Source organism: Trichomycterus rosablanca, chromosome 17, assembly GCF_030014385.1.
Source record: "Trichomycterus rosablanca isolate fTriRos1 chromosome 17, fTriRos1.hap1, whole genome shotgun sequence".
Classification (NCBI taxonomy): domain Eukaryota; kingdom Metazoa; phylum Chordata; class Actinopteri; order Siluriformes; family Trichomycteridae; genus Trichomycterus; species Trichomycterus rosablanca.
The window spans coordinates 4,626,334-4,650,561 of record NC_086004.1 but is presented as its reverse complement, the minus strand read 5'-3'; the positions used below and the strand labels follow the sequence as shown (position 1 = coordinate 4,650,561).

General features: G+C 38.3%; 1 protein-coding gene across 2 annotated transcripts; it reads left to right on the top strand.

Moving 5' to 3' along the window:
- The first annotated feature begins 242 nt into the window (after positions 1–242).
- On the top strand, positions 243–23,069 carry tjp3 (tight junction protein 3). 2 transcript variants are annotated; one of them, XM_063012742.1, is made up of 31 exons: positions 243–345; positions 9,233–9,289; positions 9,617–9,741; positions 11,132–11,234; positions 11,748–12,015; positions 12,617–12,720; positions 12,796–12,985; positions 13,188–13,260; positions 13,613–13,713; positions 14,076–14,157; positions 14,287–14,390; positions 14,489–14,573; positions 14,821–14,918; positions 15,026–15,107; positions 16,361–16,437; positions 16,558–16,627; positions 16,751–16,833; positions 16,926–17,001; positions 17,744–17,808; positions 18,047–18,110; positions 18,264–18,420; positions 18,567–18,675; positions 18,807–19,026; positions 19,517–19,716; positions 19,845–19,940; positions 20,060–20,136; positions 20,297–20,507; positions 20,840–20,940; positions 21,442–21,966; positions 22,527–22,570; positions 22,654–23,069. In XM_063012742.1, the coding sequence occupies exons 2-31, from the start codon at positions 9,242–9,244 to the stop codon at positions 22,787–22,789; spliced, it is 3,774 nt and encodes a 1,257-aa protein (XP_062868812.1). In that variant the 5' UTR covers positions 243–345; positions 9,233–9,241; the 3' UTR covers positions 22,790–23,069. The 2 variants fall into 2 exon arrangements, with proteins under 2 accessions (XP_062868812.1, XP_062868811.1); XM_063012741.1 differs by lacking the exon at positions 243–345 and adding an exon at positions 2,959–2,977.
- Positions 23,070–24,228: the final 1,159 nt, after the last annotated feature.

Genomic DNA, 24,228 nt, shown 5'->3' with positions numbered 1-24,228 from the left:
ACAGAACAGTGCATGTATAGAGTAGTTTGTCTATGTAGTAGGTGAGTATAGACTATTACATGTCTAGAGTAGCAAGTCTGTAGTAAATGGGTATATATCAGTACAGGTATAGATCAGTACGTGTGTGTAGTAGATGAGTATAGATCAGTACATGTATAGATCAGTGCGTCTCTGTAGTAGGTGAGTATAGTAGACTAGAATAGTAGGCGTAGGCAGTAGCAGTGGGAGTAAACGTAGGTAGCTGCTGTAGTTGTTCGAAGAAGCTGAGTGTAACAGGTGTAGGAGGCTCATCTCTGTAGTGTCGGATTATTCCCGGATTCTCAGTAAAACTTCACACTATCTGAGGTAACTTTACTTATTTACCTGATATATTAAGAGCTGTTGTTTCTGAATGACTCCATGTTGCTGGAGCGGTGTGTTTTGTGCTGTTGGTGTGAATGTATGTGAGGTATTAGTGGTGAAGCTGGAGGTGTAAAGGCTGTGAACTCAGAATGAAACTGGGTTTATTACGCAGATTCGATTAGATTTGTGTGTGTAAGTGGATTGACTTTGTTTATAATAGTTCATTTTACTTTTATAGTATGAAACGCTTTTAAATGTGTCTAAAAATTTAAATTTTTTAAATTGTTTGAGATGTTTGAACGTTTTGGGACGCTGGTGTTCCTGTAAGAACTTGAACCCTGAACTCTGCTGCATGGTGCTGCTGGGTGTTTTACACCACTTTACTGTTCCTGTGTTACTCACAAACATTACTGGAGGTTTACAGAGTTTCTGTGGAGAATAATTATAACCTTTTATAATGTTGAAAGTCTTGAATTGAGAATAGAGCTGGTCATTATGATATATTAAATATATGTAAGCACAGTAGAATCCATGACTAAGTTTATATTGTAGAATATTTGTAGAGATCTAAAAAACAAAGCTTTTTAATACTATTATGAAGTATATAATTCCATCTCGGTAATAAATGATTCACTATACAGCTTTTCAGGTAACTACTAACAAAGTAGCATTATGTAATCTGTTGATGGAACAAAATACATTTTCTTGTTCTGCTAATCATACAAAACGTTTGAAATTTGTAATTGAAATTGTTACTATTAGGATGATACAGATTTTAAAAAATTTCCCACTAAAGGTTTCTAACAAACCAGAGAAGTCTTTAAATCCCTTACATGTACCTACTGTTGTTTTAGGAATCAGCATGTTAAGGATGAAAAGCCAGGATAAACAGTGCAGTGTATCATTGTGCCCGATGAAAACCAATACTTCTTTAAAGATTTATGCTTTAACATAATCTTCTTTCCATTTACATTTGAGCAGTTGCCAGATGCTTTTATCCAATGCAGTATTACAGTTAAGACGAGCACAGACAAGTTTAACAGATAAGTTTGCTTTCTTTTTCTTTTTTTGTTAGAGAGTCAAGTTAGTAGGTGGATGTCTATCAGATTAGTATCTGCCTTGACTGACACAAACAGCTTGCTATTGGTATCATATCGAAACCAGAGACAATAGAATTAAGTTGGAACATTAGCTGTGTCTGTTTAGGGCTGCTTTTGGCTAATTGCTGCTTTTTGTAAATGACTAGACAGTAAAAATAAGATTAGGATGAGACATTTAAAGTTGACCAGGTAAAAGACAGTGGTTAAACCTAGTTTTTTAGTTTATTATGAAACATTTAGGAGTTATGCGTTTTCTCCCTGTGCTTGTGTGGGTTTCTTCAGGGTACACTGGTCTTCTGAAAACACAGTTGGACTGACTACTTCAAATTGCCTTGTAATGCACTGATGCTTTGTTCAGGTTGTTTGGATGAAGTGGCTAGTGAAATGAGATACATAAAAACATATTTAGTATAAACCATACATGTTTATTAAAGTTTACTAACAAATATGGCTTAGGTTCGGGGTCAGGGCCATGAGTGTTATTTTAGTAGAAAAATAGCTTTATAGCGATTCCTATTAGTGTAGAATAACATCAGTGTGTACTGCAGCTGTACCCCTCTACTGCTGAAGCATTTACTATAGTAACAATAGTGTTGTGTGTCTGTATGGAACAGGTGAGTGAGTTCTCAAACATGCTTCCTGTAATTAACAACTTGCTCGTCAGGTTGATCCACCTTCACTGATCTCAGGCTGATTTTAAGTTTCACTCGGGTTTCGTAATAGGTCACCGCTGAACAGCCCAACAAACAACCCATAATTCTCTCTGTTAACTGCTTTTGTTTGTAGATGTCAGGTATCTGATATTAAATTATTCAGAACATACTGTTAAAGTCTAAGTTTATTATAAAGCATTTAAGTTGAAACACAAAAGTTAACTGACTGATAATAATAATCATTGACAACAGCTGGTGAATTCTCTGTGCCCACGTAACCTGGGCTAGCTTTTATGCTGGCCATCTGTGAGCTCATAAATATAGAATAGGGTAGTTAGCATGACAAGTACTGGAACAAGAACTGAGTTTGGTAAAAATGCCATAGCAATCTGAATTGAACTGTTGCATAATTTACCATGATACTGATTAAGTATATTTCTCAGCACTAGTCTAGTCAACATCTAAAGCCACGCATATAAAAGGTGGGAAACACTGGGTGCAAGGCACTGAGTGAAACAACCATCTTTATTCAACTGTCCAACCCCCAGGGTGAGAAAAGTTTCCTCTGAGCTAAACATTAACACCCTATCAAAGCTCATGTTGTTCGGAATGTGCCAAGTATTTTCAGTCCCACATAGCAAACTACAACTTTTTTTATGTTTTATTTTTGTAATGAGTGTTAGTCACAATGAATAGTTATTTAGTACACTGTGTAGTTATTTTTAAGCAGATACTGATCCAGTACTGACATCCTTCCAGTAATTAAGCCAAGTAGATTGCTGTGAGATTGTGTTTGTTCTTTATGTACAGGATCTGTGTGGTGTCAGTCGAGCTGAAACTTACTTACTACATCCCTAGAGGCTAATGGGGCAAGTAAATAATGTAAGTCTATATGCAGGGGTGAAGAACGCAGTAGTCTGGATGCTGAGGACAAGCTGATTGTGTCTGTTTTTTTACTTTATCATACTTGCTTAGCAGGCTGCTGACACCACCAGCATTTTTCTTCTGTTGATGAACTTCTCAGAGACTCGGGTCAGCTTTTCTGGTGGTTTCACAAAGGAAAAATAAAGGACTTTAAGGACTTCAGGAAAGGCTCATCCTAAACGTGCACTCTTAGCCGATTTTAAACTTCCATATCCCATAGGGCAAGCACATTGACAGGTCCAAATCTCATCTATAAGTAAATGCATAAACACCAGGCTCAAACAGCATCTAGTGCTTACTCGAGATATGTTTTAAAAGTCACAAATATGTCACCAGGTAGAATGTTCAAATGGTTTTGTTTATGTGTTTACTCCAGTTTGGACTGGCTAGTGTTCTAATCATCAGAAAAGTAATCGCACTACTGGCACTACAGGGGTTTAAAATGATTATGTAGTGAATTCTCTCACGGCATCCTCTAGGTCCCCATCTCTCTTCTGAGTTTAGACTTTTTTTCTTTTGGCTGCTCCTGTATTTAGGGTCACCACAGTGGATCGATCTGGTCTGCATACCTGATTTGGCCCAGTGTATCTCCCACTGACTAGGCTGTTTAGCTTTTTAGCTCTGTGCCATTCTATTTTGTGTATGTGTGTGTGTGTGTGTTTGACCTAACTTTAGCTCTGTGCAAAACTGAAGAGCATACCCATCTTAACTGACTGATTAGATTTGAGATAAAGGAGGACTATTAGTGTCAAAATTGTTCAAAAATAAATAGGACAGATTTTCTAAATGTTTTGGCCAAATGCATGTAAATGCTATGTAAATGACTCTCGTTTTGTACAGTAAAATTTACATTTGAAATTCACTAATTTACCAGCCATTTAAAATTATTAGTCAAAGCTCAGGTTTGAGTTGGTTTCTTATTTTCCTTTAGACTGTACTTTTATAAATTCAGATAACATGCTTAATTACTGCTGTGAAACAAAAGGCATGTGTCTTTTTACCCTGAAACTATGCAGCCCATACCACAATCTTTGTTAAACCAGCACCTAATAACCTCTTGTTTGCCCTGTTTCGTCAATTATTTACTAGCCATGGTAATGATTCCCTGTGTATCCAAGTGTGCATGTACCGTGGGCTCTGTACACATTGAGAAGCTGTAGATATGCTGTTTAAAAAGCTAGGTTTGAATTACTTCCCATTTCTCAGTGATTTAACCCTGGTGACTATAGCACAGCCTGTGAAGCATGTTCAACAGATTCTAAGTCAGGATTATATTATTATTAGGACAATATTATATTTGCTTGTGGATGCTCTGTAGCCATTCTGGTATTAGGAATTCACCCATTATGTCTGCAGCCTGGTTGCTGGGTGGTTTATTTGCATCATTGTATGTAGGCACTTAAGGCAGTTGCCTATAAGCAAGGTCGGATAGTAATGCTGGAGATGCAGCTCCACCTTAATTACCTGGCACAGCTCGTAGTACAGAGTATCAAGGGAGTGGGACTGCTAGTGGGTGGAGCTCATCGTTGACTCAGGTGCGTTCTTCTCAAGGTGTTTTCATGGACAGAACCCCTGCCATCAACCATGTTTCCTATAGATCTGAAAGTATAGGATCATTCTGGATAACCTGACAAGAAACCGACAATCTCCAGGGATTTTATGTAATGTGAAGGATTTATTTAGCCCTGCTTGAAGCATGGAGGTGAGGTTCAAAGAGCCGGTGAGTACAAAAGCTTTGTTGGTGGCATGTGCAAATTATTCAGCTTTGAAGTGGTTAGGGTATTATTTGGGATGTTTTAGCTTCACTACACTTTGATTTCCCTTTCTTTATAAACTAGAGCTGGATTATTAAGCTGTTTAGCACTTGTTGCATGAATTGCTGTTGACATATGGTGTATTAGGCCTTAGAGAAAACGGACACCTGTGCTTTTTGTATGTTACGTTCATGTATCTAGGAATTGAGAGAATTTCCTCATCATTTTTTATCAATCGCTTTATCACTTGGCGCAAGGCAGGAACACCCAATACGTTTCAGGGCATCAGCCCAGACGTACCCAATTAAGTCTGTGTAGATGCCTGGCTAGTAAATGGTGCTGCTGAGATCCGGGTTTGAATCTGGTGTTGAGGTAGCGTAATAGTTGCACTGTCTGCAAAAATGCAAAATTCAGTTTTAGAATAATTGACACATTAGATAAATACTAATTAAACCAGATTCCCAGGTTGGGCGGTCCGGGTCCCTTCTGTGTGGTTTGCATGTTCTCCCCGTGTCTGCGTAGGTTTTCTCTGGGAGCTCCGGTTTCCTCCCACGGTCCAGGGACATGCGAGTGGCGTGAATTGGAGATGCAGGATTGTCCATGACTGTGTTTGACATTGAACTTGTTAACTGATGAACCTTGAGAAACGAGTAACTACCGTTCCTGTGATGAATGTAACCAAAGTGTGTAAAACACAACATTAAAATCCAAATAAATAAATAAATATATTTATAAATTGCCATTTTATATATTTCTGACCTCAACTATATATTTTTAGTCTAGTAGCAAATTTTATGCAACTGGTGAGCCGGCCAATTGGATACGTGGCTGAAGTATTGTCCAAGGTATTCCTGCCTTACACCCAGTGTTTCTTAATAAAACTGGATATTTTGGTTTTAGTCAATTTACTCAAAACTTAAGCTGTGGATTAGTTAGCTGTGGATACACACCGAATATTGTGTAACATCACTGGAAGAGTGAAACATGTTTGTTTTTAGTGTTCATATGAAAACCGCTGCCTGGTGAAAAAAGCTTTATGTAATGCGTCTAACGCTACACCAACAACCTGGCATCTAGCCAGCGATGCAGAACCATGTTTCCAATTTTTTTCATGACTTTTCAAGAGCAGGATTTGTTCCTGTAAGGGTGTTTGAATTGAAACTCAGTCCTTTGATTAATAGACAGTGAATATGATGGTATTCTGTCTAACTGGACATCTTTGGCTGTTATCTGCTGTTGATGCAAACCAGATGGTGGCTTGTTTTAGGACGGTTGTAGTTCTGATTTAGTTATGTAAAGTGTCATTATGTTCGTCAACATAACATGCAATCACAGGTTCCAGAACATCAGGGCATTTAAGAACAGGTGAACCCTATTTAGGTGGACACTGCCAAAGCATAGTTAGGGAATTTTACCTGGGGGTTTTCTTTATTGTTTCTTGCCAAAATGGAATACTGAAAATCAAGTGGTCTTATACTGTATTAGTAAAAGGATAAAGAAACGTTTGTATGTTTTAATTGTATATGTTTCTAAATCTGTTGAGTTATTCTTGTTATACAGTGCAAAATTAAAAGAATAGAAATCTGTAGGTAGTGTCCTTTTCTGCCAGCTCATTCACTGTCTCCTCATTTGTGTTGATGTACACTGTTTTAAGAGACGGAGCATCATTCCGAGCATCACATCACCTGCTGCGTAGTTTTCACATGTGGTGTTTAAGTTCCATGTATGTCGTTTTGAAAACAGTCGGTCAACCAGACTTTCTCCTGAGGTAAAGACTTTGGTCCTGCACTATTTTTTTCAGTGAGCTTTCACTTTCAGACCTTTCATTGTGAGTAGCATAAAATATAAATTGTTTATTGTTGAACCGGTTTGCCAACGACATGACATGGCAAACTTCCTGCTTAAAGGTGCAATTCAGGCGGGAGGTTGGCTAAGTGGGTAGCACTGTCGACTCACTTCTTCTTCAGGGTGGACGACCCGGGTCCTTTCTGTGTGGCGTTTGCATGGGTTTTCTTCTGGGAGCTCCGGTTTCCTCCCACAGTCCAGGGACATGCAAGTGAGGTGAATTGGAGATCCTGAATTGTCCATGACTGTGTTCAATATAACCTTGTGAACTGATGAACCTTGTGTAATGAGTAACTACTGTTCCCGTCATGAATGTGACCAAGGTGTGAAATATGACGTTAAAATCTTGCATTGCAATTCTACCATGTACCGTTCTACCATAAAAACCTTTGCTCTATCTGCAAAATTAAAAATAGCTTCTTTTTTTTTTTTTTTTTTTTTTTTTAAGGGGACGTACATTCTGAAAACGATGCTTTTAGACCTGTTGGATGTTGATTATTAACATTACACTAAATAAAAACCATGCCACACCAGACTAATATCAGTACTGTGTTAGTGTTAAATGAGAACATTGTACTAAACAGAACCAGTCTCTACTGTACTGACCTTAAAACTGTTTTTATTTGGTTCTCATATCATGCTGAGAAGCTGCACTTGATTTCAGTCAGTTGAAAACTTAGTAATTTGCTCTTCTGTTCCATTTGTAACTCCTTATAAATAAAAGTCTAGCAAATGAATATATAACTGAATATATAAAGGTCATGACATATTTTGCCCTGCCAAATCAGGATTCATCACACAGTATGAAAAGGCGAGTGCTTTTAAATTCTCTGTGAAGCAGAAACCTGGTGTCCTGCTGACCTTTCTGTCTCAGTAACCACGCATTCCAGGAATGGCTTTGTTCTTCAGGACCTCTGTCTACATGCCTGAAGACATGTAGTTTTTATGGAGGGGTTATTACAAGTCTTTAATAAGCCAGAGGGGTGTCGTTACGTTCAGTACTCTAGTAACAACTTTATCCTGGTCGAGGTCACGATGAGTCCTCTGCCACCTAAGAACACTGAATAGGAGGCAGAAATACACCTGGACATCTGTTGTTTATTTTTATTTTATTTTTATTTTAATTACCCAGTTGTATTGTTTCTACTGCTTCAGACCCCTAAACTGTCTGAGGAGGGCCGCACCTAACGCATGCCCTCTCCAACACGTGTATAGTAGCTGACCACTTCTTTTCACCTGCACAAGGTGGGTTCAAACAAGGTTACACACCGCTAGACCAATAGCAGTGGTCATCTAGCATCTGTTAGCACTGTTCCACCTGCTTGCCCCAGGACAAGCCCCTGTGTGTTAATCTTAGAACAAAGCTTTGGGTCATTGATCAGAGGGTTGTGGGTTTGATTCTCCACTTTGCCATGCAGCCACTGTTGAACTCCAGCCTCCAAACAAACTGGAGTATGTGGAAAAAGATTTCCATGGTACTGAACTAGTGTATATAAACGTATAACAAATTAAGGTATTCTATTCCATTTTATTTGTTTACCCTTAATTAGTGTGTGCTAGTTGATTTACTGTAAGTTAGCCAACCTCCTAACTTTGGTATGATATATGGCTGTTGTATACTGAGTTTGTCACAGTGTGAATAGATCATGAGTATTGCACTTATTTCACGTAATATTCAGAACAGTTCTTTGTCTTTCATGCCATTTCGGTGTGACTGAATAGTACAAAATATCTCTTTAATATTTAACATTTTACATGTATTATTTTTAAAATAGTCTGCATAATTCAAATCAAGACCAGGTAATGAAAATCCCACTCACATCTACAATTAATAAATAATAATGAGGTTTATTAGCAGTATGTTAACCAGCTTTGCTAATATAATATGGTATGGCAAAAGGACAAATAACAGAGCAGCCATTAAAAAAAGAAGGAGTTTGTCCTTCTTTTTTTAATGGCTGCTCTGTTATTTGTCCTTTTGTCCTTTTGTCCATTTTAATATAAATGTGAATGTGAAATGTGAGTTTATTAGAGCATCTAGTTATTTATAGTTAACAAAATCCTGCTCAGCTGCTTTATGGAAATCCCATTGTTAAGCATTAGCACGGTTTGTTTATTTTATGCTTATAGCATTTTATGAATTGATATTACTCGTTCATTGTAGTAACCTCATTGTGTTGTGTGTGAGGGATTCAGTGAGACGATAGTGTGTCATTGTCTGGTTCTAGTTTCACTGAACTTGGTTCAAGTGCAGAGAACTGTGTGTTAAAAGAAGCTGGTATGTGGACCATGAGAAGAATGTGTTCAGAGACTGCATTGTGTATTAGGTTCATGTGTATCGGGGGAGGTACTGTATCATGTTGCAGGCTCCGCCCACTCTTTCTGCCTGCCAGGTATGCGCAGGTGAGCAAGTAAGAGCACGCTCAGTCTGAGTCACTCTTCCTCTAAGGCAGGGAGCGGGAGGAAAAAACACCAAGGCCTTCGATCAACGCTCTCGGGACAGTTTCTATCTTGAATTATTTAATGGAGCTCCTTAAAGCTGCTTGTTGATGCTTCTTGCCTGGATTTAAAGGATTGAAAAGGGCGTTCTTCTTTTGTTGTGTTACTTTTTTAGAAGACAGACATGGAGGAAATGACGATATGGGAGCAGCATACTGTAACACTGAACAAAGTAAGTTTTTCCCAGTTTCTTTTTTTTAGCTCATCACTGGGTCTTTATTACTAAATATAGTTAAAAAAAAAAAAAAAGACAAAATTAAGCATATTATGAAGTTGGATTATGTAAGCAGGAGCGTTTGTTTACGTGTGGTTTCACCTAGCAGACGTAAATCAGTATTCTTATTCGACACCCAGACACGCCCTGGAATTAGTTATAACAAGTTTTTATAACACGGTTTTGTGGCACAGTGTGGCACTTTGATTGTGATTGAAGCAGCAGATCTCTTTCCTCTGGCATTCCTTCCCACTCCACACCCACTCTCTTTTGTCTATCCAACAGGATCCTAAGTACGGTTTTGGTGTTGCTATCTCGGGCGGAAGAGACAAGCCGAATCCAGCCAATGGCGACACAGCTGTGGTCATTTCTGACGTGGTGTCTGGTGGCCCAGCAATGGGCAAGCTACAGTAAGTCCCTACTTGCACATCATTTCTTCCCACACATCCGAGCTAATCCTGTCCAACCTGTCATGTTTGTGTATTAAAAAATCCACAAGTCCAAACAGATTCTCAGTGTTTTGACAGCACATGCTTTTATCTTCATCTTCCATTCCTGTTCAGTATAAATCAGTTTAGTTTTACTAAGAATAAATAAATAAATTAAGTGTTGTTGTATGGTTAGCTTGCTTTCTCTTAAAGTACACATTCTGCTTAAAATGTCATAGCCCAGGAACCAGGAAATAAGCATATTACTCCCTTTTGATTAGTTTAGTTTGGCTTCATATTCATTTAGACATTCACTGTAGTAGTTTTTTTGCTGACATTTAAAACTTTATTGGCCTAGTGCGGTGATATCTGGTCGATATTTTAAAGCATCATACCAACTCAGTGGTTGTGATGCTGATTTAACACATTTTGGGGAATATTAATTTACATTAAATTTGATTACAATATACACTACTTAGCTGAAAGTTTGTAGAAACTCATGTACCTGGTGGATTTGTCATTCAGCCACACCTACTGCTATCAGGCGCTTAATGTTTAACTACACAATAATGCAATTTCCATATACAAACACAGGCAGTAGAATAGGTCATACTACAGACCCCATGGTGCTGTGTTTAAGTCCAACCCTGCCAGAGCCAGTTAATTTAGTTGCTGTTTTTGTAAAGCCAAGCAGTCTAGGAACAGTCAAGTGACACAAGCTTACAAATCCGGACCACCAAGTGTTGAAATTCGTAGCACAACAATCTATCCTCAGTTGCAGCGCTCACTGCTGAGTGATGGCAAATGTCTGTTAGACTGGTGTAAAGCACACTGCCCGGACAATTCTCTAGAATAATAAACCATGCTGTGGTACTTTTCAGTCAGACTTCTGTGTTCAGTTTTGATGGATAACAGGAGATCTACAGTTGGCTTCCATAGTGCCTACTGTTAAGTCTTGTAGAAGAGGAATTATTTGGGGTGGTTTGGTTTCAGTTTCTGCAAAGGCAGTGCTACAGCATAACATAACAATGAAAAGAATAGCAGGCTTCAAATGCTGGGACAAACATTTATTAGAGGGACAGACAGCACAGGTAGGATGTTATTGAGAAAAAGTTCTGGGGATGAGATTGAGATTGTTTGAGCGTGTGCAGATGAGAGTTCTATCGGGATATGGTGCTGAGGACGGAGTCTCCAGACAGAGGAGAAGTTTTATGGATGAGCTGAGAGAGGACATGCAGGTTTGGGGGAAGAAGATATTTAGGACAGGGCAAGATGGAGATAAATGATCTGCTGTGAGAATGTTAACAGCTGATGTACCTCATTTATTTATGTATCTTATATACATTTTTGATTATTCTTATTGTTATTACAGAACCCGGGATCAGATAGTCATGGTAAATGGGGTGTCCATGGAGAACACCACCTCACAATATACTATTCAGCAACTGAAAAGCTGTGGCAAAGCGGCCAACGTTGTAAGTAAAGCTACAAAATGATTTTCTCTTAATTTTAAAATGAGATTCTTTACATTAAATGTTTGGTAATTTTTAATTTACTTTTATTTATTTTGTCACCTTTTCCCCCAAGTTTGTCGGTTATTCTCACCCACTAACCAAGTCTTGTGACATATAACAATCTGGAAAATGTAAAGGCTAGCACATGCTTTCTCTTAAGCATGTAAAAAGCCACAGCTTCTTTTCAGACTGAAGCTCATACAGTGTTATTGGGTGGCTCAGCAAGGTCAGAGTTGAAATGGGGTACACCTAAGTGGCACAACAGAAAAGCCAACATGTATTCTAATGTCCGAAAATGTTCTGTGTTGCTTCAGCTTATGCAGCCCGGAGAAAACCATTTTAAAAATAAGAACCGGTAATAAGGTCATCTGTATTTGCCCCTCAATTCAGAAAGATTCCTTCTGCTGATTTAATTAATTTCACCTTTAATTTTAAGGTTAACATGTGGACTTATTTAGCCGATTTCTTTTGCAGACTGTAAAGAGGCCTCGCACGATTCAGGTTCCAGCCAGCAACAGGCCCACGCGCTCTTCCTCACAATCAAACCTGCTGGACAGCAACCAATATGATCAAAAACCTGGGCGTGGCTCAGACTCTGGGTATAGCCGGCGCCCACGCAGCATCACACCTGAACGCAACGGTCATGACCTAGCGCTTATGTCTGGTTTTAAACGGTTACCCAACCGAGACACAATGGATAAACCCGTCAGAGCCACACTAGTGAAGAAAAAACCCACAGATGGTAAGATGGCACACATGGCAGTGGGATTTGAATCTAGTATTTGGTCTTGGATCTAATATTGGTTTAATGCAGTAATTGTCAACAAGGGTGCCATGAGCCACAACAATGGACAAACACTGCTGCACAAACGTATTAATATACACAGTTATGTACACAGTTTGGACACCCGTGTGCAAGGCCCATGATTTATTGGTTTTCTAGGAGAAATGAACACAGGGAAAACTAACTTAAATATGACATCTTATTGACATTATTACAGTGCAGATATTTATTGGATAAATTCAGCATATTGAAAAAATACCATAACTTTTACTCTCAAATTTTTCCAAATTTTCCAATGTTAAATTTATCGCATTAATAGTAATTATGCATTAAAATGTTCCAAAAATTCCTCCCTGTACAGAGTTTAACGTTGTTTCCACCTGAAAAAAATCAACAAAACATGGAATTTCAAGTACAGTAGTGCGGGGGACACTTTCATGTGCCCGAGCTGTAACATTTGTGGGGTCACTTATAAATATTCGCTCTAGATCACTATAGTATTTTCAGCTCATAATTTCTAAAGCATTACATTCATTGGCACTAATTCCTCTTCCCTTAGAATATGGAATGAAGTTAGGGAGTCAGATCTTCATAAAACACATGACTCCCACCGGTCTGGCTGCTAAAGAGGGGACACTGCAGGAGGGAGATCTGGTTCTGAAGGTGAGGTGTAGTGTTTTAGTTTAGTGTTTTTTTTTTACTAAAAAACTTCATGTGGAAAATGTGGATTTTTCTTAGATTAATGGAATGACCACAGAGAATCTGTCACTTCTGGAAACCAAACACCTGGTGGAGAAATCCAGAGGAAAACTCACCATGTTGGTGCTGAGGGATGAGCGAAGGTTCCTGGTCAATATTCCGGAGGTAGAGGACAGTCCACGGAACAGTGCAGATGAGAGACGTAGAGAGAGCAGCTCAGAGTTGGAGGGTGAGTCTTCAAATACCTTAAAGCTTAAAGTTTTACAGCACTATTTGCATCTGAATTGTGGTCGTTCAATTCCCTAATTCTTAAAAATCTATAGTATTTTCAGAAAGAATGTATTTATTTAACTGGACTGGACTATTTTTTATGTTTGTTTTGACTTTTATACTTGGCATTGTGTATTTATTGTGTCTAACTTATATTATAGAAATTTCTGATCTGGATTCAGACACTGCGAATCGTACATCTCGTCCGACAAACCGAGAGCGGCGCACACGCAGGTGAATAGCTCATGCACAAAGTCATTCAATGCAAATGTTTGGACACCCATGGTCAGAGTTTTTGTGTTAACAATATTCTGTGAAATTAACTCCATAAATCCTCTACAGGGTCTACAGACTTTACTGCAAATGTTATTGTGCTTTTTCTATTCATTTACAACTATATACATTTAGCACATGATTAGCAATTCTGCAATAAAATGTGCAGAACTTATTTTAACTTATTTTCACAGAAAAACAATAAAACATGGAATTTAATTGGGGTGTCCAATTGTTTGCATACATTTCTGATTATGTGGCGTCAAGTATGAAATGACACTGTTTTTTTACATCATTTACTTCTTTGATTAAGACACCGAACTGATGCCCCTCCTTCCTCGAAAGTGCGGGACTCACCCCCTTCACGCACCTCCAGACAACAGCCAGCCGCCCAGTCGATGCCTAGACGCAGAGGTTAGTCATTCACAAGGGATTTAAAAGTACTTTAAAGTTATGCTTAAAAGGAGAGTTACAAGCATATAATTGATTTTATAAGTAAACAGAGGTCTGCTTTGATTTAAAAGCTGCTGGAATGAGTGACCTTGTTCACAGTCAAGTTAGCTTTACATAGCCAAAGGCTTAGAGCATTGGCTCTTAACTTTTATTGGCGGGGACACAATGGTCCACAGGATTGTCCAAAAGACTGTCTTGCTGGTTGAACACAGGCAAAGTGTTGGCTGAACTAAAGTCCTTTTTTAAAACTGCCATTACATGTGTGTTTTACTGTTGTGCGTAAACTTTTGACTGACGTCTGAGTTTTTTTGCTTCGTATACAGTCTCATCTGAGTCAGAATCAGATCGCAGCAACTCTCCTGCTCCGGCTAAACCTGACAGCAATGATAACAGAGATCGCTACAGGTAAAACTTCTGCTACACAACCAACCTCAAACATCTTTCAGCTGATTCATTTTACATTTAATTAGTAATAGTAGATGTGTTTTTACTGTCAACCCTATTGCCAAACTAATCATCAGGTTTTATTTACAGAGTTCTCACAGGGGTGTCAGCGCTGCCCAATCCTCGAGCTTCTCCTGTTCCTTACAACTTTAACGCTCCTCGCTCCTCCTCTTCACTGCCTCGGCCTCGTAAAGGTCTGTCCCATTTACACACGTGTGCTGGTCTTCAAATGTCCATTTTTGCATAAATTCATGAATAAGGTTGAAAACAATTTGCTATATTTGTCTCACAGCGATTTCTGAGTCTGATTCGGACCGCAGTGCTTCTCCAGTACCCAGGCGGGAGAGTCCCAGGACGGACGTTAACACCCGATACAAGTAAGCTGACCGTACCATGCAAACACCCGGTTACATCAGTGTACCAGCACACCATCATCTGTATGTACAGCCAGGCAGGACATTTTCAAGATACCAATTGGTGTACCAATTTTAGCCTGCTACAACAAACTCTAACAAGACAGTAACACTTGCATATTAGGATCGTACGATCACATGACAGATTTACTTACACAAATAAATACCTTCTCCTACTATCAGACTGACTTATTTTTCCCTCGACTCTCAGAGTGCTCCCTGACCTTCCTCAAGGTGGTTTGAACCCCTCTGCCCGCAGCCGCTCCCTGGACCTCCTCCACAACAACCCTTATAGACCTTCACCACGAGGTGAGAGTCTTCCTGCAGCTTTTCCTTTACTTACCTAAATTCATGTTATCCATTTGAAATCCTCTCAGGTATGGAACATCTTCATAAATAACACTTTTTCTCTACAGATGAATCGGAGTCGGACAGGAGTTCAGGACCTGCACGCAGACAGGGCACCATGTCCAGCCTGGACATACGCGACAGATACAGGTACTGATGAGGGAAGTCTCGCTCTCCCTCTGCACCCAACATGCTGAACTCCAGCAAGAACCCCCTGTACAGGACTGCTTATCTACCAGGCGTTCAAGAACCTGATTGTTTTTTATGATTATGCTTTTGTGCTTCTTGATTTTTTTATATCACATTTTAATGTTTGTCGCTTTTTCATATATATAATTTTTTGTTTGCATTTTTGTGGTATAATGCTGCACTGTGAAATCTGTTATTTTAAATAAAAAGATTCTAATTAAAATTGAATATGCTTGTGAAGTATTTGCATTGATTTTGCTGGACTGTTGATCACAAGAGTTATTAAGGATGTAGCAGTTAAATTGTACCCTGCAGATAATTTAATTTCATTTAGTATTATTAATTTATCATTAAATTAATTTCATTTTGACCTCACTGGACTGAGTGAATTCATAAATCAAATGTCACTAATTAGATTGCCCATTCAATAAAAGAGTTTCACTTATTTTTGTCATTAATCAGCCTACGTGGATAAACATTATGTGTGTTCTCCAAAACATGCAAGGCCAGTTAACCACCTCACTGCATTTGGAGGAGAGCATGTTGTCCAGTTTTGTATATAAAATGTATATAAAAACACAGATCCCAAAATTGTCCACTGGTAATTTGGTGGTGGATAAGGGTAGAGAACAAAGGATTAAAACTTTTCATATTGAAAGAGTAGTACAGGTACTATCTAAGACCCCTGGCTCTATCTCTGACTGTAGAGTGGTATTGTGGAGATTGGTTTGTATTTTATTAAGATTTTATTTATTTAAAATCAACTTGAATTTTCACTGCCACCAGTTTAAAATATGAACTGGTGAATATGAGTTGGTGAATTCAGCATATTTTGCTTGGATTGGATGTTGATCAATTAATGGAGAAATCAAAATGTCTCTTGTCAGCATTGAGTCATCATAAAAATATTTATTTACTATTGAAACCTAATATTTTCAACTATATAACAGTTAACAATTTAATTATATTGCAGGGGGACAAAAGATAACTGGTAGTACTGGTCAGTGGATTATGAAAACGTCCATCATTTTTACAATGGTATAGTCGGCATTGCAGATTATGTCCAAGTAATGTTGGCATTTGTGTTATAAAAGGCCTTCATGTAATAATTCATAGAATTAACCTAAAAATCCCACAAATATTTGTCCAGAATACATACAATAATTTCCTTCATCCCTAATTTCTCACTAACACCTTTCTCCTTCTTTCACCAGAGCCACTCCTGAAGTAGACACAAGCCCCATGGTCAGCCCACCAAAATGGTCCAAACCCTCTACACCTATCAGGAGAGGTGAGCATGAGGCAGACACATCTGCTTTACTGACAGAGGCTATGTTTAACGGACAGAATCAATAGGAAACTGATTATAAGGTCACTAAGGATGTGCTGTTCCCTTTTTATGTTCACACAGGGCCGTCAGAGTCTGGATCAGATGCAAGTTACCCCTCCGTTCCCAGACCAGACCAGTCACGTGGACAAGAGTAGGAACTACAGTTTAATATGAACACATAAAATATCATCAGCTATTGCTCTTAATTTTAAAATACAGATTTTTATTTCCATAAATAATCTGGTCGGATTGTTTATGTGTGTGTTATTTTTAGGTTTGTTCCTGAAGCGCATGCACCATCAGTTAAAAACAGACCAGAGCTTCGTTATGGAGCTCCCTCACCTGCCAGATCTAATGGTCTGAATACTTATCAATACACCTCTCAACTGTACTGACATATGAACCTCCGAATGTAGACTTAACATTGTTGCACTGCTTTTATTTTTCAGATCCTGCTGTAGTTGAGAGAGCCCCGTCTACACCCAGGAGATCACGCAGCAGCACAGATCATGACAGCAACCAAAGGTACTTTAATGCTTCATCCTTATACAAAGTAAAGGACGTTTCTTGTTGCTTTTGTTATTGCACATTTCTTACACTAAATGTAGTAGAACACAACACATTCCATTAAACATTTGACTTCATTTCAAGAGAGGCTTTATTGTCATCTCAGCTCTATACAAGTACATATTGAAACAAAACAACGTTCCTCCAGGACCAGGGTGCAACACAGATACATAAATACAAAGCCCTACAATAAATACAGAAAACATTTTTAATCTAAAGTAATTAAGGGAGGCAAGACTAGAGACGAGAGTAGTGTTGGCCAGTACATGGTACTATTTAAGAAACAAAGATATCCAACAGTTTCCAACAGTAGTTTCTACAGGAACACTATGCTAGTATATACCAAAGAGCTAAGAGAAAATATTTATTGTTTATAAGTTCTTGGACAACACCCACCAACAGCAAGAGCTAATATCTCCAAATGGTGGAAGCTTGGATCAGTAAGGAATTTACCTAGGAGCGGCTTAAATAAGCACCTTTGCTAAGGCTAGAGAAGTCTGCGGTGCATGTACAAAAACCTAACAGCCTGTCTAATTTAAAGCAGTTACTTTTTACAGCTATATATATTTACAGCTAATATTTCCTTTCCCTAATTATTAGTAATATTTTATAGTTTTAAACGGGGCAATTTCTCTAAAGTTATTCAGTATTCCTACTTGGCTACATCAGTTTATGGATGTATTTTGTGCTTTCGTTCCAGTTTTCCACAGGCAGATGCCACCTTGGTATCTGATATATTGCGATCCAATCACACCAGGGTGAAAAGTAAGTATCTGTTAGTGTGACTGACTTTTTGGAACAGAAAATAATTACAGGAAATGCACGTTTCTCTTATAAGTAACCCATTAAAACATACAAGGACAAACTGATCCATCATACTGTAAGGTTATTTATTTACAATTTTACAAGCTAAAGGCATGTAGAGGGTGTACAGGATGTTCTGCATTTTTATGCTTCTTTTGGTCAGGCATTACATTGTTAACATATCTTGCTCATATTTTAGCCAAGCCTGAAGAAGAGCCTCTTTACTCCCTGCCACCGGATGCAGATTTTGAACCCAACCTTGGGTAAGACGCATTTACAAAGATGGCATCCATTATAAATCACTACAAAAATGTCTTCTAGTACACAATTCCACACAGTCCTCTTGTTCATATTATTCAGGGTTTGAGATCTGACCATCGTTTTCATAATTTTTTTTCTTTCTTTGTCTTTTTTAGCTACAGTTCGGATCAGCACACAGTGGGATTTATTAAGGAGGGGAACGTGGGTCTTCGGCTCGTAGGAGGAAATGATGTGGGCATCTTTGTTGGTGGAATTCAGCCCAACAGTCCTGCACAGAAGCAGGGCATGAAAGAGGGGGATCAGATCCTACAGGTAGGGCTAATTTTTGGTTTAGTGAGGTAGTCATATTTGTCCATTGTTTAGTTTTATGCTTTTAAAATTAAATTATTGAGACACAGCACTTCCCCCTGTTGTTTTGCTTTACCAATGATTCTGTTCATTGTGTGTTTCACCGTCAGGTTAATGGTGTAGACTTCACCCACATGACCAGAGAGGAGGCTGCCATGTTCCTCATGAATATTCGGTCTGGAGATCGCATCAACATGCTAACTCAAAATAAAATGGACAGTAAGTAAAATTTTGCATTCTTTTCCATTTTCTATTTGTGCTCTTATGTTGAAAAGGTTTATTTAAATGGACAGTAGATCTCCTACACTTTTTGTTCTTGCTGTTTTATACCTACTGATATTTTGTCTCAGTTTATAAGAAGATCCTGAAGTCCGGCCTGGGCGATTCCTTCTACATTCGCACCCATTTTGACCATGAGGAAGAGGAGACCCGTGGCCTAAGCTTCACCCGGGGAGAGGTTTTCCGTGTGTTGGACTCAATGTACCGTGGAAAACTGGGAACCTGGCTGGCCGTTCGCATGGGAAATGATCTTTATGAGCTGGACAAAGGAACTATACCTAACCAGACCAGGTGGGTTAACAGCATCTTTTATTAAAATAGGTCTCAGCAACTGTCCATGGTCTACACACTGTGTAGCTTATTTACTCATGTGTATGTGGATATGTTGGAAGAAAATTTATTTTGTTGAATCAGCCATAAAAAGCATTAAAAAGCAACTGTTAACATTAGTATTTATGTGTGGACTATGTGTGGGTCTTCATACGCTGTGTAAGGACCCTGATTGTCAGACGAGACGCCTGTGCAGAATGCAGGGACGAGAAGAGGAGGGCTGTGCACATGTCAGAATAGCCGTGTACAGCAACGTGCTCTCCTTGGATGCAATTTGGTATTTCTCAGCAGCGGAAGACAAAATTGAGTGTGCTAAATCTGAAGGATAATGGGGAGAAAATGCATTTAAAAAAAAAATAAATAAAATAAATGATCCATAAAACACACCAATCAACAATTTATTTGCAAATCAGTAGAAGGCTAACCCCATTAATGTGTGTGTGTGTGTTAGAGCTGAAACTTTAGCCAGCACAGAGCGAATTCAGAGAATCCAGAGCGCGGAGAGGCAGTCTTCAGCTCCCAGGGCAGAGTTTTGGAAACTTCGGGGTCTCAGAGGGGCCAAGAAACCTGTGAGAAGAACACGGGATGACCTTCTTCAACTGACGATCCAGGGCAAATTTCCTGCATATGAGAAGGTTGTTCTAAGAGAAGGTGAGCAGAAAAATGGTAACTGATATAACTGTTTGGGGATACGATTCTAGATACGATTCTAGAAATGTTTTAGAATGTTTAAGAACGTACAATTATTATGATTTTTTTGTTTGTTTGTTTTCATGCAGCCAACTTTAAACGGCCTGTTGTCATTATGGGTCCACTGAATGACATTGCAAATGAGAAACTGGCTAAAGAAATGCCTAACAACTATGAGGTGGCAGGTACGATGCATTTACATTCTACTTAAATCTACTAAAATACATACTAAAATAAATGGTTAAGTTTTTTTTCTTTGCGATGGTATTTTGAATGAATAACTGACCTGTTGTGTATTTTGCAGAAATGGTTGCTAGAAGTGGTGCAGATGAAGCGCCGTCTGTCATCAAGCTAGACACAGTGAAGAGAATAGCAGAGAAGGTATTTATATCCAGTCCTTTAAATAAATAAAGCATTTTTCAGACGAATAAATAAAATTTAAATGTGAAGTGCCATTTTCTTTTAAATTTGCATTAGTTTCAGCTTGAAAAAATCAGATCTGCAGTATTTTAAAAAATACTTCTGTCACTGTGTTTTTCAGGATAAGCACCCTCTACTGGACATCACACCTACTGCAGTGGAGAGGCTCAGTTACATCCAATATCATCCAATAGTTCTGTTTCTGGAGCCTCACAGCCGCAAAGATGTAAAAGCTATGAGACAGAGATACGATCCGACCTCCAAGAAAAGCTCACGAAAACTGTATGCTCAGGCTTTAAAGCTTAAGAAAAACTACAGCCACATCTTTGCTGGTATGAACACACAAATATTCACATTTGATTTGTGGCACTTAGTATTGTTGGTTTACTGTTGAATCTGATTCAAGAGCTTAATGTCTATGAGATTTGCATTGTCTTCTTGTAAAGAGTCGACTCAGTTACTGTGGAGAATATCAGTATTTGATCGGCTCAAAGATTTGATGAATTGAAAATGAAAATAGAGAGATTATTAAATTTTAACACAATCTATCCTTATCTGTTTTTGTTTTGTAAGACAGTTGGCATGTTTTTTTCATTAAATAGCTATTATATGCTCATGTATCTCACACACACACACACAATGTTTAATTTTGTTTTCTCCTTAGCACACATTGATCTGCAACCCACGTCAAATGTCTGGTATGAAATACTCAAAGAGAAGGTTCAGCAAAATCAGTCAAAACCTGTCTGGGTCTCAGAAATGACAGTAAGATTTTTTCCTTCTCTCTCTCTCTCGCTCTCTCTCTCTCTCTCTCTCTCTCTCTCTCTCTCTCTCTCTCTCTCTCTCTCTCTCTCTCTCTCACTCTGTGTGTATGTGTCTGTCTGCCTGCCTGACTGTCTCTCTCTCTAACTGCACAAATTGTAATATGATCTGTACATTTATTGAATTATTTTAAAAGGTCCCAGTTAATTTTGCCACCCTTTATATGCACATTTAGTTCACAGAAGATGCAAATTTCCATGTAAAGTCTTATACTAACTGATTTTAGCAGCACTATATGTAAGATGCATTTACACTTGGCCACTGAGTTTAAAAAAATATGACTTTTTTTTGCTCCAAAGGCATTAATTTAATAAATGGATTTCTCATTTTTATGTTGCTGATTTTTGTTTTATTATTCTATGATGTAAGTAATGTAATCAGTGAAGTGCACTCATGCTGCATTATTTCATTTACTTCAATAATGAAAACAATCTGTGTGTATAGCTGGAGGGAGGTGCAGATGAGGACTTGGATGCATTCAACAATGCCGATGCCTCAGATTATCTAAGTGGTGCCAGCGACTATGAGGACACCGATGGCGAGCCCTACACAGACGGCGAGACCTACACAGACACTGAAGACCTAGATGAGGCAATACCCAGCCAACCTGCCATCATCAGGCGCCCCAGCGCTGCGCTAGCTCGCTCCTCAGAACCTGCCACCCAGCAGCGCCTCAGCCCTGACCCTGAGCTGTACCCTCAGGATGAGGAAGAGGAGCCTGAGTATATTCTGCCTCCACAAGACATGCCTTCTATTCGGTACACCCCTGAGCCTCAATACCACCAGCTGGAGGAGGCACCGTCACCAGTCCAGCGCAGTTTCTCAGACTCTGAGTTCCACACAGACCCTGCTCCATCTGTCACGCCCTCAGAAGGCCCACCCGATTTCAGGGCTCCAGATCCATACGCTCTTACTCCAGAGAGCCCACCACCTGTCACCCTGTCCGTCATAGAGCAAAAATTACAACAGGTACTCCACATAAACATCTTTGTTTTGTGTAAATGTGAAAAATTGTTTTGATAAAATGTGATGTGTTTTTATTTGCTTTAATTTAGCCATGTTGAAGGGCACTGGAGCATAAACTACCAGTTTAAGATGTTGCCGTAGCATTTCAATAGGTTTCAAGTGGTGACTTTGACTAGGCCACATCGGCCTTGGTATTATTACTTTTGAGCCTTTTAGAGGTAGATTTGATCTTGTGCTTTGGTTTGGTGTCTTTTTGCAAAACCCAGTTGCACTTGAGCTTCCGTTAATGGACTGGTGACTGGAGGCTTGTGCAAGTCTGTGTCTCTTATTGGCCAGAGTGGGTGTTATGCCTGTGGTTGGGTTTACTAATGCAGTGGATAATTGGACTTGTCTAAATTGAAACAATAAATGGGAATGCTATATATACTGTATATATATATATCATTATTTAGGTGTTGCATACCAAGTACTTTCCTAATCAACTGGTTAAACATCACCATAGCAGTCATTTGAAAATAGAAATATATTTCTTTTAACTGGAAATCCATTATATTTTGTTTCAGACTCGTAAGGCAGAGTCATCAAAACCAGCTCCATCATATGTTGTGTAAGTATTCATGACAGTATGAGACATTTGATATATTTCATATTTGATATTTGATAAACATTCTATTTTATTGTAATTCCCAGTTTGGCACATCATGAAGCAATGTTGATGAGAAGAACCCAGATCAGAGGCAGCGACAGTTCAGATGATGACAGACAATTCAGTGACGATGATAATGAAGAAGATACTGATGATTGGGGTCCAGCAACAGAGCTGTAATGTGCACAAGCCTTAAACACATGTGGATCACCACATCTGGGATTAAATGTGAATTTTTTTTACTGAACTGCCCTCATGGACCTAGTCTGAGCACTCTTACCCCTGAACTGTGTGTGGTTTACAAACACAAGGTTCTTTTGGTTTTAATCTTTTTGTAAATCAAGCATTTGGACTTTTCGTACAGGACAATTTTGCCTAATAGGACTCTGGTACATTTAACCCACTGTATTAAATTATAATCACATATGTTTTAAATGTGAACTGTTTTAGAATAAATACTTTTAACAAAACTTTTTACCCTTCTAGAGAATCAGTGATATCAGATACAGTATGCTGTAAATATGAAAAAGAAACAGACTATTTAATAATATTAATTCTAAACTTTGTCTAAACTAAAACCAATAATTAGCAGGTTTTATATACAAAATGGAACTGGTTCATGTTTCTATTAATACTGTTACATTTAAAGGTTTCTAATTCATTCAACATGGAAAAAAATTAGAAAATATGCCTGCGAAATACACACCGATATATTTTGCACTCATGCATAGAGAACTGTGGGTTTAACAAATAATGAAGGCTGGTTATACAGGAAAGTACCTAATGCGCACTGTTAAGAAGTGTGACGATGGAGGACACATGGCATCATGAGCTATCAGATCATAAAAGATAAGAAGATTCCAAATGAAAATCTGTATGTCTTTGCTAAGGACCTAAAACTGCTAAATTTCAAATCCTACAACAGGACAATTATTCAAAACCTGTCCAAAACCATACAAAATGGTTAAATGATTAAATAATAAGCTAAAAATAGGGTATATCCTATTTACTTTGTAAACTTAAATAGATTATTTATCCACATTAAAAGTGGGAATGGTTTTAATTATTCATGTAAAGGTTTTAAATCTTATATCAGGCCGCATACATTTCTGACCTTCATAGGTACACAGTATTAGTGGCCAAATTTATTTGGTTCACCCGTCATATCCAGTGTTTTTCATGTGCCTGAATGATTCAAATAGTTCAGGAAAAATAAACCAATAAATGAAAAGCACATTTAAATGGACATTTAAATACCTTGCTTAGATACATTGCTCAAATACATTGCTTAGAAATCGCTTCAAGAGTCATTTCCGATGTAAAAAATTTATAAGTATAGTCTATAGTCTAGTTTATAGTCTTTTCCATTCTGATTCTTATTATTATTGGGTTCCATGCTTTGGTGGTGTAGCAGATACTCATGATCTTTGCTACACTACAATGGCACTGAACCCACCTAAACCCTGATTTAGATAAGAAATCTATTCAAGATTAAATAAATGTTTGAATAAATAAAAAATGTAATACATTTTCGGTCATCTCTGTCTACAATGCTCCAAAATCGGCACCTTAAATCTTAACTTGAAGTTACATGGATGAAGAAAAAGCTAAAAAAAAAC

What these genes read in the sequence shown, in the direction of transcription:
- tjp3 (XM_063012741.1), top strand. An exon ending in AACTCAAAATAAAATGGACA is followed by an intron (nt 18,676 to 18,806) that starts GTAAGTAAAATT and finishes ATTTTGTCTCAG; the next exon opens with TTTATAAGAAGATCCTGAAG. An exon ending in CCAGCTCCATCATATGTTGT is followed by an intron (nt 22,571 to 22,653) that starts GTAAGTATTCAT and finishes TGTAATTCCCAG; the next exon opens with TTTGGCACATCATGAAGCAA.